At 38.3% G+C, this 16,243-nt stretch overlaps 1 protein-coding gene across 1 annotated transcript in view; it reads left to right on the forward strand.

The window, feature by feature from the left end:
* Psmd14 (proteasome 26S subunit, non-ATPase 14) overlaps positions 1 to 16,243 on the forward strand; it is a 92,732-nt gene that overhangs the window by 41,155 nt on the left and 35,334 nt on the right. Inside the window, exons 4-6 of the mRNA NM_001025689.1 lie at positions 12,874 to 12,945; positions 13,175 to 13,294; positions 15,971 to 16,041. Coding sequence (NP_001020860.1) covers positions 12,874 to 12,945; positions 13,175 to 13,294; positions 15,971 to 16,041 — 263 coding nt within the window. The remainder of the gene's footprint in view (positions 1 to 12,873; positions 12,946 to 13,174; positions 13,295 to 15,970; positions 16,042 to 16,243) is intronic.

Here is a 16,243-nt window from a genome sequence, read left to right on the forward strand (position 1 = left end):
GCAAATGTCTTTTTTTTTAATTTTTTAATTTTTTTTTTTTTTAGCACTTAGTCAACAAGGGCTGCCCAAGTAAAAGTCACAGCTTTTTTATGCTAGATCAGATTTTTAACCTTCTAAATGAGGAGAAAACAAAACAGAAAACTCAAGTATCATTTAATGTAGCCGTATTTAATGTTTGTGGACCTCTGTGGTCATTTCTGTTTAATTCATTGTGCTAGGTGATCTCTGTGCTGCTGTGGAGTGCATTGGTTTCTGTCCCCACAGGGTGGGCGTTGGTGAATGCTGGCTGGTGGTGTTGCCTGTGGGCAGTCATGTACAGGTGTTCAGGCCATTGACTCAGCTTACAGTGTAGATACCATCCCCCCCCATTTTAAAACTTTCAAGCAAACAAACTTCAAGCAGTCAGATTTAAGTAATTTTAAAGTGGCCTATAAGAATTGAGTCCTGCAGATTTAGTAACACAAGCATTTTCATTTCTACTCTTTGAATAAAATCATGGATTTATAGGATTATATAACTATAAGTCATATTCTGGTTTATGTTGTTTGCTTGTTTTGAGACAGAGTCTTCGGTATATTCCATGCTGGCTGTGTTCTCACTGTGTAGCCCCAGGTTGGCCTCAAGTAAGTACCAGTCCTCCTGCCTCAGCTTCCTGAGTTCTGGGGTGACAGGTCTGTGCTACCATGACTGACAGATTCTCAGGTTTTGTTTGTTTGTTTGTTTTTTATTATTCATAAATTTTATTTGACCTAATATGTTAGAAGAGATTACCTTTTATTAACTAGATTAACATAGCATACTTCCAAGTTGCAACAGTTTGGAAGTTTTTCTAACAAAATAAAAAAGATAGAAATGAAACAAGTAAAATAAAACTTGTACAGTGACTTAAAACACAGTATTGTTTAAACCACATTTCAAATTTTTACTGAATAAGGTGAGCCATTAAGTGTGAAAAGTGAAAGTTGCTGTTTATTATAGCACGTCAGTGTCAACTCAATTCAGACTGAGATACTTGTCATTTAGTTGTGGTCTGCCCTTCACTGAATGTCTGATCTTGAAGGAGAGACAGTGGGGAAAAACACTTCAGTTATGAAGTTTAACTAATAAAAAGCAGAAGCTCGAAGAAAAGGTAGGATTATAGAACGCGGGATGATAAAGGTGAGATTCTTCTAAAGCAATGGATAGTGAAAACAAATTCCCAAACCTTATTTTTTAAGATTTAGGGTAAAAATAGTAAGCTAACCACTGCCCCACCGTCAGTTTGCTTGGAGGTGTCCGCACAGAGGGCACCAACCTGTGCACATAAATAGAAACAAATAAGTACTTAAATAGTGGATGGTTTAATACATTTAGACAATACAAGACTAGACAGGTCCACCAATAAGTAAGATAGCTGGCCTTTTATCCCTTCTTCTTGACTTTACTAGTGGCACATGGTGGTGCGGCCGGCAAGTAGTTTAAATAGTTGCCAAAGAGACAGCACTAAATGTTGCATGTTTCCATTTTCAGTCACCAGATACTACTGTAAAAATATGCATAGAAACACTGAAGCTCTTAAAGCCCAAGAAAGACTGAACTGTAGCAATGGAGACTGCTCTGAAGTCTGAATTGTTAACAGAAATAGGGTTTGGGAAGAGTATACAGTATCCTCTCAGTCTGGCCAAGCTCCTGTTTCCCAGCCATTTGTTCACTTCAGTTCATGTTAAACAACTTCAACTGTTGAGAAAAGATACTCATTGCTATAAGGCATTTGAAAACCCTTAAAGGGGGGCTGGGGATTTAGCTCAGTGGTAGAGCGCTTACCTAGGAAGCACAAGGCCCTGGGTCGGTCCCCAGCTCCGAAAAAAAGAACCAAAAAAAAAAAAAAAAAAAAAAAAAACCCTTAAAGGAAAAATTTGAATCTAACTTGTAAATTTCCTCGTCTGGTTTTTAATTCTCTGTTCTTCTTATGAGCCTAATACAAACTTTTTTTTCCAGAATAGTTATACTAAGTCAGTTTTTGCACTTGGGAGTATGTATAACTGATAATAGACAACAGAAGCCTCTTCCATGACCTTGTTTACTGAAAGGACTTGGTAATGGAATATATGAAAAATGAGAGCATTGTGCCTTACGTTGTGGGCCTGCTGGATATGTGTGCATGTGTTTATTTTGAGTGGTATTGTATTAAACATAGACTGGCTTTCTTTACTTCCGGATTTTTTTCTTGCTTAGATGCCTCCTTAGTAAATTCTAATGCTTTCAGTTCTTGTTGAAGGTGTTGTTAAAGAACGTTGAAGTTTAACCTATATCGTATTCAGTTACTAAAATGTGCCTTACCTTATGCTCTAAGATCGAGAATCGACAAATGGGATCTCATAAAACTGCAAAGCTTCTGTAAGGCAAAGGACACTGTGGTTAGGACAAAACGGCAACCAACAGATTGGGAAAAGATCTTTACCAATCCTATAACAGATAGAGGGCTTATATTCAAAATATACAAAGAACTCAAGAAGTTAGACCGCAGGGAGACAAATAACCCTATTAAAAATGGGGTTCAGAACTAAACAAAGAATTCACAGCTGAAGAATGCCAAATGGCTGAGAAACACCTAAAGAAATGTTCAACATCTTTAGTCATAAGGGAAATGCAAATCAAAACAACCCTGAGATTTCACCTCACACCAGTGAGACTGGCTAAGATCAAAAACTCAGGTGACAGCAAATGCTGGCGAGGATGTGGAAAAAGAGGAACACTCCTCCATTGTTGGTGGGATTGCAGACTGGTACAACCATTCTGGAAATCAGTCTGGAGGTTCCTCAGAAAATTGGTCATTGAACTGCCTGAGGACCCAGCTATACCTCTCTTGAGCATATACCCAAAAGATGCCCCAACATATAACAAAGACACATGCTCCATTGTGTTCATAGCAGCCTTATTTATAATAGCCAGAAGCTGGAAAGAACCCAGATGCCCTTCAACTGAGGAATGGATACAGAAAATGTGGTACATCTACACAATGGAATATTACTCAGCTATCAAAAACAACGAGTTTATGAAATTCGTAGGCAAATGGATGGAACTGGAAAATATCATCCTGAGTGAGGTAACCCAATCACAGAAAAACACACATGGTATGCACTCATTGATAAGTGGCTATTAGCCCAAATGCTCGAATTACCCTAGATGCACAGAACACATGAAACTCAAGACAGATGATCAAAATGTGAATGCTTCACTCCTTCTTTAAAAGGGGAACAAGAATACCCTTGGCAGGGAATAGGGAGGCAAAGTTTAGAACAGAGGCAGAAGGAACACCCATTCAGAGCCTGCCCCACATGTGGCCCATACATATACAGCCACCAAACTAGATAAGATGGATGAAGCAAAGAAGTGCAGGCCGACAGGAACTGAATGTAGATCTCTCCTGAGAGACACAGCCAGGAAAGGGCAAATACATAGGCGAATGCCAGCAGCAAACCACTGAACTGAGAATAGAACCCCCGTTGAAGGAATCAGAGAAAGACCTGGAAGAGCTTGAAGGGGCTCGAGACCCCATATGAACAACAATGCCAAGCAACCAGAGCTTCCAGAGACTAAGCCACTACCTAAAGACTATACATGGACTGACCCTGGACTCTGACCTCATAGGTAGCAATGAATATCCTAGTAAGAGCACCAGTGGAAGGGGAAGCCCTTGGTCCTGCCAAGACTGAAACCCCAGTGAATGTGGTTGTTTGGGGGGAGGGCGGCAATGGGGGGAGGATGGGGAGGGAGCGGGGTTAGGGACATGTTGGCCTGGAAACCGGGAAGGGGAATAACAATCGAAATGTAAATAAGAAATACTCAAGTTAATAAAGATTAAAAAAATGCCTTACATTCTTAGTATGCTGGTAAAATAGTTGTCATAAGCTCAGTAGAGTTCACATGAATAGTTGGCACATTATAGATAACTTTTCCCATTCTGTATGTTTTAATCCAGTGTAGGTTTATCCTAACAATAGTTAAGTTTGCCTTGGGGCGGGGGGAACAGTTTGTATTAGTTCATACTTTTTTCCCCCATTATAGTCTTAGGGTGGGAAAAATGAGGCATGAGGGCAGGAAAAGCTAGAGGATTAGGAAGTCTCTGAGAGTCAGGGGAAGAACCACCTGCTGCTCTAGGCTTCACCTGGACAAATCATTGTCCTGTGTTTTCCCTCACTGAGTCATTGAATCATGGTCTCACTGTATCTCTGTCCTCCAGCCTCTGCCCCAAGAATGTAGGGATTCTTGACTTAAATGTATACACATTTAAGTTACTTAATATTTGAAGTAGAGCTGTTAATATTTTTATTTGCCTGGGAAATAGCTGTAAAATATCTTTTGTGTGGGGGTTTTCTTTTGTTTTTCTCTTTTTTAAAGACAGTGTGTTTGTAGTCCTGGCTGACCCAGAACTCAGAGATTCACCTGCCTCTGCTTCACTAATGTTGCTATTAAAGGAGTGCACCTCCACACCAGGCTACCATAAAGTATCTTGAGATCTCTGCTTCTGAGATAAACCATTATCTGATTTTTATTGTGGCTTAAATTTATTCAGTTTAAAATGTATTAAAGCTATGGCTCTCAACCTGTGGGTTGTAACCTCTGGGTGCTAAACACCCTTTCACTGGGGTTACATATCAAATATTCCACATATCAGATGCTTATATTACAATTTAGATAAAAGCAAAATTATACTTATGTAGTAGCAACAAAAATAATTTTATGGTTGGGGGAGGGGTCTCAACAACATGAGGAACTGTATTAAGGGGTCACAGCCTTAAGAAGGTGGAGGACCATTGTATCAAACTAATGATATGAGAAAACTGGGGTTGTATTTGAGAGCAAGCGATTTCGGGTTCTTGTCTCATGAATTGAATAGTGAAATTCAAAAGACCACAGAAGACAAATATTATAGATTCAGAGATAGGAGCTTAAGAGAGAGGAAAACAGAGTTTCAGGCTTCTCAGTAGCAGGTGTCTAGGAATAGAGAGCACCATTAAGGTACTTTGGGGGCTTTTGAAGGACTTTATGGCAGAAATTGTGATGAGAAACGGGAGTAAAGAACTGTTCTTTACTATTTACTCGTATGCTGAGGTTTTAAAAATACCCTAAATGCTTTGTTAGAGTCTAATTCCTCCTGGTGGAGTTTAATCTGTTTTTTTTTTTCCCTATCAATAACCCCCCAACCCATACCCACACACATGCACACACACACACACACACACACACACACACACACACACACACACACACACATACAAGTGTGTTCAGTATTGCATTTGCACTGTATAACTCAGTGCACTCATCCACATTTCAGAAAATACACAGAAACACACAGGTGTTCCTCCTCTCTGGGCATCTTAACTGCCCTTCAATAGGAAGGGTACCCCATGTTTCTTTCCCTTTCCTTAGTAGAAATGGTTTCAGATCCTAAAGCTAAAGCATGACAGCTCAGCTATCAGAGAAAAGTTGATTTGCCTGCCTGCTGGTGTGCTGTAGTGGAAACCGCACATCACTGTCCATCAGAATCATACTTTAGTTCTAGTGGGTGATAAGCTTTAGCTTCCAGTCTGTGTCAGTATATGCTTTAGCTGTCTCACAAGAGAAACTTTTGTGCTATACATTTTAACTAAATAATGAATGGTAACTGGTCACACATTTGGAAATTCCTCCATACCCTGAAACAGAAACCTCAGGTTTTCTTCATGGGATTGTATGATTTTGAAAAGTTTAGATGAACATATTTTTCTTCTCCCTCTCCCCAGGGTGAATGTTTATAGTAAGAGTTCAGCATATAGTATAAACATGGGAGTTCAGGTAGATGCACACAGTATTTTCTAAACTTATTTGATACATATTTTTGTTAGGGTTTCTGCTGCTCTGATAAGACATCAGGACCAGAAACAATTTAGGGAAGAAAGACTATTTCTTCTTACACTTCCAGGCAACAGACTGAGGGAGATCAGGGCTGGACAAGAACCCAGAGGCAGGAACTGAAACAAGCTGGGAAAGAGAACTACATATGAGCTTACTCCTCCTGGCTTGCTCAACCTGCCTTGAACAACTCAGGACCAGTCTCTAGGGGGTGGCACCGCCCACAGTGGGCCGAATCTACTCATATCAATCTCAAAAGAAGTGCCCTGTAGACTTTCCTCACCTCTGCTCTCTTAGTTAACCTTAGTTATTTAATCTTGTATCAAGCTGACATCAAAACTAGCCATCACAGCCAGGAGGAAACTTTTTGATAGTATGTTTTGCAGCTCTTTTCTCAAAATCTCTGCCATTCTGTAGAATAAAACTTTTCATAAACTTGGTTTTATGTTGGGTATAAGAACTGAATTGAATTGGCAGGAATCTTACTTACGTATTAATCTAGTATCAGAGTCAAGACATTAAATAAAATAGGTTGAACAGATTAATTTATAGAGAACACGTTAACTTTGGTGTTGGAAATAATGTGATGATGGAGTTAGGGGGTTACTGTGTTGTTTCAGCTAATCCGCCTCAGAAGCTCAGAAGTCTGTCAGAGCCGATTAACTCTAGTTACAGGGAGTCTTTCTTAATTTTCTGTGTATCTTGGGCTATTACAAGATTTTTCTCTTACTGAACCCCAGTCTACTAGCTTGGATAATTTCCCCATTGGTTTATAGTAGTGTTGGTTAATGTAGTCTCAATGATCCTGAAGTTTCATCAGGATTCAGAGTCACCGTAGGGCCTTTTAGAACCCTGATTTCTGGTGACTTAGAAAAATGTGTACTGCTCACAAGTTTCCATAAGATAGAAGTGGGGCTGGTTTGGAGTCTGTACCATTCCCTGAGAATTATTAGTCCAGCCAGCTGCTGTGTTCTGTCATTTCTTTCAGGTATTTAAAGAGCTGTATTGTATCTTGGATCCTTTCCGAACATCCTCAGTTTTCTTAATATTTTATGTGTATTGTGATTTCTGTCATGATCCTGTCATGATCATTGTTGAGCTCTAGATTTTGAGAGTAAGTAATTATTTAAAAGTGGAATCTCTTATTTAAATGTCAAGAATTGGCCAAAAATATGTATCCTTGAGTGCTTTAGAATACTTTGCATTAGTAAACACTAAGTCTGCCTGTTTGTTATATGAACTGATGACAAGTTAGCTTCCCTTCCATCAAAGCTGTGGAAGATCTACCTTCATGGTAGTGTAGTTGGTGGCCACGCCCCTCTTGTAGCTTTCATTTTTGTTACCTCAGCTTTATTGAGCTGCAGTTGACAAATTTGGTCTTCAGATATACATATGTCTGATGATTTGACATGCTTGCTATTTCGTGAATGGATTCTTACAGGCGTGGTAGTTTTATATGCGTTATCCCTTTTCCCTATGACTGACCTATCTTCTTTCTTTTCTTTTACTTTAATGTAGGCTTCTTCCAAGATTCTAAATTAAAATATCCCCTACTGCTGTGCACTCAGGAGGCAGAGACAGATGTGCCTCTGTGATGAAGTCAGATGTAGTCTGGTCTATGTAGTGAGTTCTAAGATAGGTTGAGGTACATAGAGAAACCCTGTCCCTATAGCAACAGATTAAGATACTTGGATTTAAATGTATAGCTGTCGCTCTTTAAGGTGACTAAAGCCATTAGAAGGCGAGGCTTTCATTAATGTTCTTTACTTGTAGTTTAAGTTCTTGGATTTATTTGCATTGTTTAAAGACAGTTATGAACATTTTGGTTCCTGCAAACATTCTTTATTTACTCAAAAATTTTGTAGGAGTGAAAAAATGAGTCACAAGGTTTGTGCAACCCTAATGCTATTGCTATCCATTGTTGAGCTGCTTTGATGGGTTATGACAGTTCATATTGATGGGTTATACCAGCTCATATTGATGGCTGCCAGTGCTGCTCAGGGTCCCCTTCATCGTCCTTTCCAAAAGTGGACACTGTAAAACTTGTCTTGTTGGGGAAAGTCTTAATGTGTTAATTGGTATTTCTTTAATTAAAGAAGGTCAGCTAGGGAGGTTGGACATATTTCATATTTATATCATATTGTATTTTTTATATAATTAGCTTCTATATTCTTTGCCTGTGTTTCTGCTAAGGGCTTAGTAATTTTTAAAATTTATTTACTTAATGACTTTTTTTTGACATAAATGAGGCAACTACGTATTTTGCTTTTTAATATTCAGAAACTATATATTGTGTTTTGTGCCTGTCATCTGTGTTCCTGCACCGGGATCGCACAGATATTAGTTATGAGTTACTGCCGCGCTTCAGTTTCCTTTTTTAATGTAATTCTTTAATCTTACTGGTTAACGCTATAGCATGATATAGAGAAACAAATTTAGTTTGAAGTGCTTCCTTTTTTTAAGCAGGATAAGAAGAAATAGTATATTCAGTTCTATGGTGACAACTTGGAAAGCTAATGAAATGCAATGTCTACAGTAATATAGCGGTCTGGTTAGGGTCAAGATAGAGAGAACCTGAATTTCTTGGTACACTGATTACAGCAGTTAGCTCTAAAGGATGCGTTAGAGTCAAGTGTTTTAATAGTGAATGCTTTGATTTTTAAATGCTAGGTAATGTTAATGTACATACACAGCAGGATATAAAAATGGAAAGCGTTGTAATTCCATATTCTATAAATTCTTTATAATCATATCAAAACCTAATAAAGTTAACAGAAAAGAGGAATGGCCAAATGTCACTTTTGTTCTGAAAAACGAACTGTAAATGCAAACTCCCTCATTGATTTCAGACACAGAGATGATCTAACAGTGTGCAGTGTTCCTCTGTTCAGCAGAGCAGCACAGACCAAGGGAGCCATAGCAGCAGCACTGTGGCCTCCACAGAAACATTCAGGCCCCAGGTGTGCATCCCAGACCCAATATTCAAAATGTTTAGAAGTCAAAATAGTAAGTGTTGAAACAAATTTCCGATTTGTAGCCATTTGGGTTTTTTTGGATTGTGGGTGCTTAACTGTTTTAGACTGTGGATACTCTGAAATACGAAACATGTCTGGTCCTGATCATTCAGTTAAGCTACTTTTTTCTGTTGACTAACTTTCTTAGTGTTTACTTTATTACTTTTAAGCAGTACGTGTGTGTGTGTGTGTGTGTGTGTGTGTGTGTGTGTGTGTGTGTGTGTGTGTGTATGAATTTCTACTTTAAATCCACTTGGCGGTTGTTCATCATTGATTTGTCGGTAAACAGTTTTATTTCATCTTACTTTAGTATCTTAAGTTTTTAGTGTTTTATGTCTTTTGATCACACAGGCATGTGCATGTGTTTGTTAAAGACCTAAAGGGATGGCTATAGGTGAAACTTTGTCTTGTTCAGAACGCTGACTCTTGCAGTGCACTAACAGTCTGTTCCTGAAAGCAGAAACCCCGGACTCCCTGTGACGAGTCCGCTGGCCTCGAACCCACAGGCTCCCCGGGCAGCCTTGAGCAGACTTGGAATGTACTGCATCTGGGTTCTCCAGTGCTTTACCGTCAGCCTTGTGTCTACTCCCCACGCACCCCCACAAGTGTCTTGGTCAAATATTTACCATGGTTTCATTTTAAGCAGTTAATTTAAAGTTCAAAGATCTTTCAAATTTTTATTTCTGGAACAGTCACAATGAGCTCTATCCCTCTCCATTTGTAAGAGAGAATGTTGTATTCTGTGCCACTGTATGGAACCTACCAACAGTAATGTTATTTTGTCCTATTTTCTTATTGTGCAATTTTAATTCTTAATTTTTAAATCTTGTCTCCCCTCCAATGCTTTATTACAAAGAAAATCATATTCTACTTACAGAAAGGCTTTCTAAAATGTTGCTTGTTACTCTAATTTTTAGACAACTTACTGATTGAATTATGAACCCATATGCTTGTCCACAGAACTATTTACCAAAAGACATATTTTTTTTCCCCTCTTGAGGCAGGTCATCTTTGTTGTTAAGCTGTTTGTAAGTTTTTACATTTCTCTCTGAACTCAGTTTGCAGGGTCTTTAATGAGGTCTCTTCTTTATTACACCTTTGAGTCTTAGTCAGAGCAGGTGAGTGTGTAGAAATACTGTAGCCAGATAGATACTCATTGCTCTCAAGGTAGTGTGTGTATCCCAGTTTTTTCTCCCTCTGCTTTTTTCTGTCTCTGTAAATTTAACTTACCAATTCCTCTTTACTTCTAGCCAGCACCCCAGTCCAGGATTTTTAGTCTCTGACTCACATACATAATGAAGAGATAAAACAGGTGGGCCACACCTGAGCAGTCAAAGGTTTTGAAACCAACCAAGATCACTTAGCAAGTACTTGAAGGAAGGGGGAAAGAGAGGGCGGGCAGAGTCCGGAGAGATAGAGAGAGAAGAGAGCAGAACAGTACGTGTATCAGTACCAAAAAGGATTGAGGGTCTTACTTTTTCCTAACATAGGACTTTCTCTAGTCTGGTTTTGAGCCCTAAGAAAATAGATGATAAGAAAATCTCAGATCTCCTCCACTTGCATGTACTCTCTCTCTCTTACAGACAACTGTTGGAAACTTTCCTTTTCAGTTCTATTAGCTTTCAGGACCATCTCTGTTGATTCATTCTTTTCCAGCAAATATTACTGAGTTCTTGCTATGTGCTTTGCTAGTACTGATTATATATAACACCCAACAACGGCAGGGTGTTTTCTTTCATTGATGACTGAGAAGAGTTTCTGGATTCTATCAGTGATATATTTAAGGTAAAAATATGATCTTTTTTAAAAATTATTTTCTGGCAAATTGAAAAAGGCTATTTTAATATCTTCAGATGACAACCAGTTTTTAAAGTTGTTATTGCCCAAGAAATCATTTGAATGTGGTGTTTATCATCTTAAGGATAAAGTTTAACTTCCACAAATGCATCATCACATCTAACTGGATACAGTCTTCAATTTTTCTTAATCTTTAAGATTTTTATTAAAGATTTATCTATTTTTATTTTATATATAGGGGTTTTGCCTTCATGCGTGTCTGTGTACCACATATGTGTAGTGCCTTTTGAGGCCAGAAGGGGATGTTTCATTCCCAGAAACATGAGCTACAGGCAGTCATGGGCCAGCATGTGTGTGCTGAAATTCGAGCTTGGGTCCTCTGAGAGAGAACCACTGCTCTTACCACTGAACCATCTTTCCAGCTCCATTTCTAATCTTTCTTAAGTTTCTTAGCTAGGATAGAAAATATTAAAGCTTCTATAACTTCATCAAAAAGTACTTGAGCTTACCACCAAGTTTTTGTTTTGAAAGTTCATTTGAAAGAAACAGTGAAACTGCATTCAGTGATAAGGGAAGTATTGCACTTGGGAACTGGCTATGCTTTAATGCTTCCGATGACAATAGTAAGATTTTTTAACAGCCTCAAAAGGTGACAAATTTAGTGTATAAATAGAAATACATATAGATTGTTAGTGGGGTATGAGTAAAGCAGTTAATTTAATTTCAACAAGTAAAAGCACAAAAGCAAGAGAGAGTGAATGGTTAACATAATTGACATGATATAGAGAAGTAAAACCGGTCAAAGAAGTCAGAAACATTGGACAGAGCTTGGGAATCCTGAGGAAGAGAGTTAGGAAGGATTGTAGGAGCCAGAGGGGTCAAAGACACCACAACACAGCCCACAGAATCAACTAAGCGGGGCTCATAGAGGCTCACAGAGGCAGAAGTGACAGTTGAGGAGTCTGTATGGGTCTGACTATACCCTCTGCATATGTGTTATGGTTGTGTGGCTTGGTGTTCTTGTGGGACTCCTGACAGTGGGAGCCAAGCAGTCTTGGACTCTTTGCCTGCTGTTGAAAGCCTTTTCCTCCTCCTAGGTTGCCGTGTCCAGCCTTGATATGAGGGTTTGTGCCTAGTCATGCTATCTTGGGTTGATATCCCTGAGAGGCTTGCTCTTTTGTGAAGGGAAACAGCGGGAGCGGGGGGGGGGGGGGGGGGAGACCTAGGTGTAGGGAAGGACTGGGAGGAGGGAAGGGAAACTGTAGATGGGATAAAATATATGAGAGAAGAAGAAATAAAATAAATAAAAATGAAAAGAAACTATGTTCTAGACTGCCCAGTATTTAAAAAAAAATAAAAAACCAAAAAACCCTGAAAGAACGTGTAGTGCTTGGCATGGCATCTGCACTTACTGGCTGCTGGATGAGGCTACCGTGAGGGTGAAGACCACAAGTTCCCCTGTGCAGCTCACTGTGACAACCAGGAGAGATATGTTTTTTTGTGAATAAATAGCATCTTTTAGGGAGAAACTTAGCTGATTCACTGATCTGTAGTAGCATTAAAGGCAGTGGTCAGCCGCTGTAAGTGTTTTCGTGCCTAACTGACCTTATCTAGTTTGTTCACACCTGAAGTGGTTGTGCTAAATTTGTTGTGTGTGGGAAAGGCAACAACTTCATTAGGCAAGTGTAGAGAGTATGTTGTTCACAGCTCTCTCACCTAGGGATTAGAAGTCCTCTTCCATTTTCCCTCCCGCTGTATCTATGAGTCTGCAGAGTGATCCCAGTTCCTAATCTGCACGCTGTCTGTAGCTAACGCTGAAGCAGCTCTGAGGATCTGCTGTGTTTGTTGATCTTGGGTTTATCAAGCTAGTCCAATAGCAGTTGGCATTCAGAATCTATGGGCTTGTGATGTAATGTTAACTAATGTTGCAGTAATTGGCAGTAATTATTTTGTAGCCAAGGTAGATGAAGACCATGGGAGTAAACTTTACGGCTGTTGAGAAGTTGTCAGAATACTGAGCTTTAACAGTTGCCTTCATGCTTGATATTTCATGATTATTTGCATTGCAGTTGGATAAAAATTGATGTTTTTCCAGAAGCTCTCATAATAATCAAGTTTATTTTACATGTAAGTTTAATTTTAACTCCAGTATTCTGTGTATTGTAGTAACTGATGGACTTGTTTTTAGGGTCCACCTACAGATGCCCCTGCCGTAGACACAGCAGAACAAGTTTACATCTCCTCCTTGGCGTTGCTAAAGGTAAGGAGGGGCAGAGGTACTGCTCCAGAGCTGCCTTTGCATTCACTCTTTTCCTTTGGTATATTTGTCACCCTAATTCCCTCAGGCGTAAGGGTGACCTAAGTATCAGTTAGGGTATATCTGTAAAATAGGCTTTTATTTCCACAGAAGCAAAATGGGTTATTTGGCAGAGTGGGTGGGTGTGTCAAGATTTCAATTAAATGTGTTCAAATTATCTTCCTCTTTACAGATGTTAAAACATGGCCGTGCTGGGGTTCCTATGGAAGTTATGGGTCTAATGCTTGGCGAATTTGTTGATGATTACACCGTCAGAGTGATTGATGTGTTTGCTATGCCACAATCAGGAACTGTGAGTATTACTTATGTTGACTGCTACATGTCTTCCTCTTCTTCTTCTTTTTCCTTTTTTTAATTCAAAATAATTGTCATTTTTTAATGTTTTTTTCTTTGCTTTAGGAAGCAGCAATCACAAGGTTACTAATACAAATTTTATTTTGTGTTGAATTAAATCATTAGTCCTTTAAATGCACCATGAGTTCTTATAAACTGAATGACAGTAATACTAAATTACTTACTGGATTTAAAAATTGGTTGCTATAAAAGTAAGGTGCTATAAAAGTTAATTACTTTGAACATTTGATCAAAGTTTTTGGAAACTATAAAATTGGAATACATGTGAATTAGCCCTCCCATAGGTTTCTATTGTTTTGAAGTCTGTGTGCTATATATGGTACTGAGTGACATTCAGTTGTTAAGTAGTAAAATGTAGGTTTTGAAAGCAATCTACTACATGTTTAAAATGGGTTCTTTCTAATGGTAATTTTGCTTTGCCTTTTATTTATGCCAGTAGATTTTTATAAAAAGTAGTACATTATACCTTTTTGTTTGGATTTTTAAAAAAGATTTATTCATTCATTTTATCAGTATGCTGTCTCTGTCTTCAGACACACCAGAAGAGGGCATCAGATCTCATTATGGATGGTTGTGAGCCACCATGTGGTTGCTGGGAATTGAACTCAGGACCTCTGGAAGAGCAGTCAGTGCTCTTAACCACTGAGCCATCTCTCCAGTCCTCTTTGGATTTATTTATTTATTTATTTATTTTTATTTATTTATTTATTTTTTTGTGGTTGTTGTTTGTTAGAGATTGGGGTCTTCCCATATAGCCCTTGCTGGCCTGGAATTTTGTATATAGAGTAAGCTGCCCTGTAACTGACAGAGATCTCTGTGCCTCTGTATTGGAATACTGGGATTAAAGGTGTGTGCTATGGTACCCTGCTGGATTTAAAGAAAATGCGAAAAAGCATTATTAAAAGCCAATACAGTAGCTTATGCCTTGAGTCATGGCACTTGAGAGGTGGAGAAAGGAGATGAAGGATTCAAGGTCTTCCTTGTCTTGAATAGACATTTTGAAGCCATTTGGCCCCACATTGAAACTCAAACCAAAGATTGTCAGCATTAACTCTACTTACTGTTGAAAACCTGATATATACCACTCTCACTGTGTTTCTCTGGTGGGTTTTTCCCTTTACTGTACCAGTATTCCTATTAAGGGTGAGCCTTAATGGTAAAGCTGCTTGCTCTGTTTAAAGGCCTTACTATGAGCTTGCTTTGATAAGGCACATACTGAGGAACAAATTATAAACACTTAAGTGATGCCATTGTATGTGTGTACACACACATGCATATAGCTACATGTATACATACACATATGAGACAAGTGTTTTCTGCAGAGCATCTGCTATATCATGCAACATATTTGCAGATAATACAAAACAATATGAAAATCTACAATACTTCTAGATGAGATAAGTTTTTGTTTTGGTAAATTGATTTGGAATTGTTTTGTCTTTCTGGATATCCATTATACTTTTTGTTCATATGGATATGTAAATGCTATGTTAACCACAAATTTATATTTAAATCTTAGTCTGCTGTTATTCTTTTTCTATCAGAATATATATAATACATAAAATTAACTTGTTATAGGTAGTCCCTATTTATAAAATCAGGATAATAAATGATTTCTTATATATTATTGCTACACCTCCGTGTAAATGCTTGCTTGATGGTGTGCGATAGGCTATTTTGATTCTTATATTCACTCTGTGTAGTAGAATCAGAAAGTATTTCTTTTGGCTCAAGAATCAAGAGGCTCTTCTGTAAAGGGTATTTCTGCAAAGTCATCCCCTCTTTCTCCCTCTCCTCCTTTTCCCTACACGCTACCTCTCCTCCACTCCTCTTCATTCCCTCTTCATTCTTCAATGAAAACAAAGCCCCAAAAAGATATAGCCCAGCAACAGAGTGTACCTTCTTATTTTCCAAGGATGCTGTCTTTGGAATTCAGTACGTTATTTGCTTTGGTGGGAAGGAAATGATTCTGTTAAACTGCTTGCATAGCTAGATTAGACTTAGATTCCTGATGTTGAAAGACAGCCTTATAGGAGGTAAATGGCACTGACCTATAATAGGTCATCCTTCATATTGACATTTTATTAACATAAAGCGTCTTTGTGTGCTAAAATCATACTTTTTAGTAAACTTGCAAATTAATGCAATATTTAAGAGAATTGATTATGTGGTTTGTGTCTAGTAATGAGTTTTGTGATTGCTGTTTTATGAGGCAATATATGATTCTTCAAATTATTCATATTATTGAAAAAATAGTATTGTATAATAACTGACCAGTTGTAGTCCTTCTCTTGTCAGAGAATGAGATCAGGAGGTATGCCTACCACAGGTAGGTATAACTGAAAAAAATCGTAGTTTGTCAGTTATTTGGCACAGCTTATAAATACAGAGCAACAGCCATAAACTTTTAGCACTCCGAATATTGTCTCAATCATTAGCTAACAGCAGTTTGGTACTTGACAGATTTAGAAATCAGTGATTTGAGTAGCTATCACCAAATGTATCAAAACCTATAGATATAAATTATAATACAAAATTGTGGGTAGGGTTATATGTTCATTTACGGTATGTATTTTACTCAGAGAAAAAAAAAAGTTTCTTTTTTCTAATATAGGGTGTCAGTGTAGAAGCAGTTGATCCAGTGTTCCAAGCCAAAATGTTGGATATGCTGAAACAAACAGGAAGGTGGGTATTTTTTTTTAATGAATGAGAAATAATTTTGGAAATGTACTTTAAAGTCAATGGTATTTGTAATATCATTCCTAGGGGAGGAATCAGTGTAGTTGATCTGCCTGTATGATGCCTCTTGACATCCTGAGTGGAAGTCTACCAATCAGAAAACTGCCTTGTATTAAGACACTCAGCTGTCATGTCATAGGCTTGGGCC

Source organism: Rattus norvegicus, chromosome 3 (genome assembly GCF_021556685.1).
Source record: "Rattus norvegicus strain SHRSP/BbbUtx chromosome 3, alternate assembly SHRSP_T2T, whole genome shotgun sequence".
NCBI lineage: Eukaryota > Metazoa > Chordata > Mammalia > Rodentia > Muridae > Rattus > Rattus norvegicus.